The sequence below is a fragment of the Carlito syrichta genome, unplaced genomic scaffold (genome assembly GCF_000164805.1).
Source record: "Carlito syrichta isolate Samal-C Ts95f unplaced genomic scaffold, Tarsius_syrichta-2.0.1 Scaffold126461, whole genome shotgun sequence".
Lineage (NCBI taxonomy): Eukaryota > Metazoa > Chordata > Mammalia > Primates > Tarsiidae > Carlito > Carlito syrichta.
The window spans coordinates 154,659-156,475 of record NW_007070557.1 but is presented as its reverse complement, the minus strand read 5'-3'; the positions used below and the strand labels follow the sequence as shown (position 1 = coordinate 156,475).

The 1,817-nt window shown below is 55.3% G+C and overlaps 1 protein-coding gene across 1 annotated transcript in view; it reads left to right on the top strand.

Annotated features, from left to right (window-relative positions):
• The window catches only part of SULT2B1 (sulfotransferase family 2B member 1), a 39,532-nt gene that overhangs the window by 35,642 nt on the left and 2,073 nt on the right, over positions 1-1,817 (top strand). The window contains exon 6 of the mRNA XM_008048648.2: positions 208-388. Coding sequence (XP_008046839.1) covers positions 208-388 — 181 coding nt within the window. The remainder of the gene's footprint in view (positions 1-207; positions 389-1,817) is intronic.

Here is a 1,817-nt window from a genome sequence, read left to right as displayed (position 1 = left end):
CCCCCGCCCACTGAAAACTGAAACTGCAAAAACCCACACAGGCTGAAGCCCAGCCTCTCAGCTTGGAGGTGGAGAAACTGAGGCAAAGAGGCAGAGTCTTCCAGACAGCTAGGTTTGAACCCAAGCATCCAGACCCCAGGTCCCGAGCTCGTTCCTCAGCTGGGGCACCCCTACCACTGCCCGCTGACCCCCTCTCCCCGCCCCCAGGACCTGCAGGGCTCCGTGCAGCGCATCTGTGAGTTCCTGGGCCGGCCGCTGGACGAGGAGGCACTGGGCTCCGTGGTGGCACACTCGACCTTCAGCGCCATGAAGGCCAACAACATGTCCAACTACACGCTACTGCCCCCCAGCCTGCTGGACCACCGCCACGGGGCCTTCCTCCGGAAAGGTGCGTGCCTCTGGGGGTTGTGTGACCCGGGTGAGTTCCTTAACTCCTCTGGACCTCGGTTTCTCTAGCCAGAACGTGGGGGTGAACGGGGTCACTGTGGACCCAGAGTCAACTCCAGGCATAGGGCCCTGCCCTCCTGTCCAGAGAGCAATACTCGCCCACAAACGCTGCCAATGCCAGGCGCCAGGCGCCAAGGGGCTAGTCAGAGTCTTCATGAATCCTCCTTCACGGTCACGGTCACAGTCACTGCAGAAATACTCAAGCTGGACCGTCAGGCAGGGGTGGCGTGTTTTATTTCCTATTCTTGCTGTAACAAAACACAAAGCCCAGCAGGGTGGCTCACGCCTGTCATCCTAGCACTTTGGGAGGCAGAGGTGAGAGGACTGCCTGAGCCCAGGGGTTCAAGATCTGCCTGGGCAACTTGGCGAGACCTCATCTCTACAATGAATTTTAAAAAAGAATTAGCCGGGCATGGTGGCACACACCTGTGGTTCCAGCTACTTGGAAGACTGAGGCGGAAGGATCGCCTGAGCCCAGCAGGTCAGGGCTGCGGTGGCCGTGAGCATGCTCCCTGCACTCCAGCCTGGGCAACAGAGTGAAACCTCGGGGGGAAAAATGCCACAAACGTCGTGGCTCAAAACAACATACACTCTCTTACATTTCTGGAGGTCAGGAGTTGGAAATGAGCCTCATGGGCTGACATCAAAGTGTCAGAAGGGGTGTGTTTCTGCTGGAGGTTCTGGGGAGAATCTCATGTCTGCCTTTTTTTTTTCTTTTTTTTTAGTCGGAATCTCACTCTGTAGCCCAGGCTGCAGTGCAGTAGTGCAATCACAGCTCACCACATCCCGATTATTTTTTAAGTTTTGTGCAGATGAGGTCTCACTGTATTGCCTAGGATGGTCTCGAACTCCTAGGCTCAAGCGATCCTCCCTCCTCAATCTCCCCAAGTGCTGGGATTGCAGGCTTGAGCCACCACGCCTGGTCTCGTTTTCATTTTTGACCCCCCTGCACTCGCTGGCTCATGGCCTCTTTCTCCATCTGCGGAGTCAGCTGTGAAGTGTCTTTGTTTAATAATAATAATTAATAATTGGTAATAGTCTGTAATACCAGCACTTTGGGAGGCCAAGGTGAGTGGATTGCCTGAGCCCACGGGTTTGAGTCCCGCCCAGGCAACTTGGTAAGACCTCGTCTCTACAATAAATCAAAAATTAACTGGGCATGTTAGCGTATGCCTGTAGTTCTGGCTACTTGGAAGGCTGAGGCGGAAGGATTGCCGGAGCCCAGCAGGCCAACACTGGACTGGCTGTGAGTGTGCCACGGCACTCCAGCCTGAGCAACAGAGTGAGACTCCAACTCGAAAAAAAAATCGCAGCCGGGCTTGGTGGCTCAGCCTGTAATCCTGCACCTTGGGAGGCTGAGGTGAGTGAAT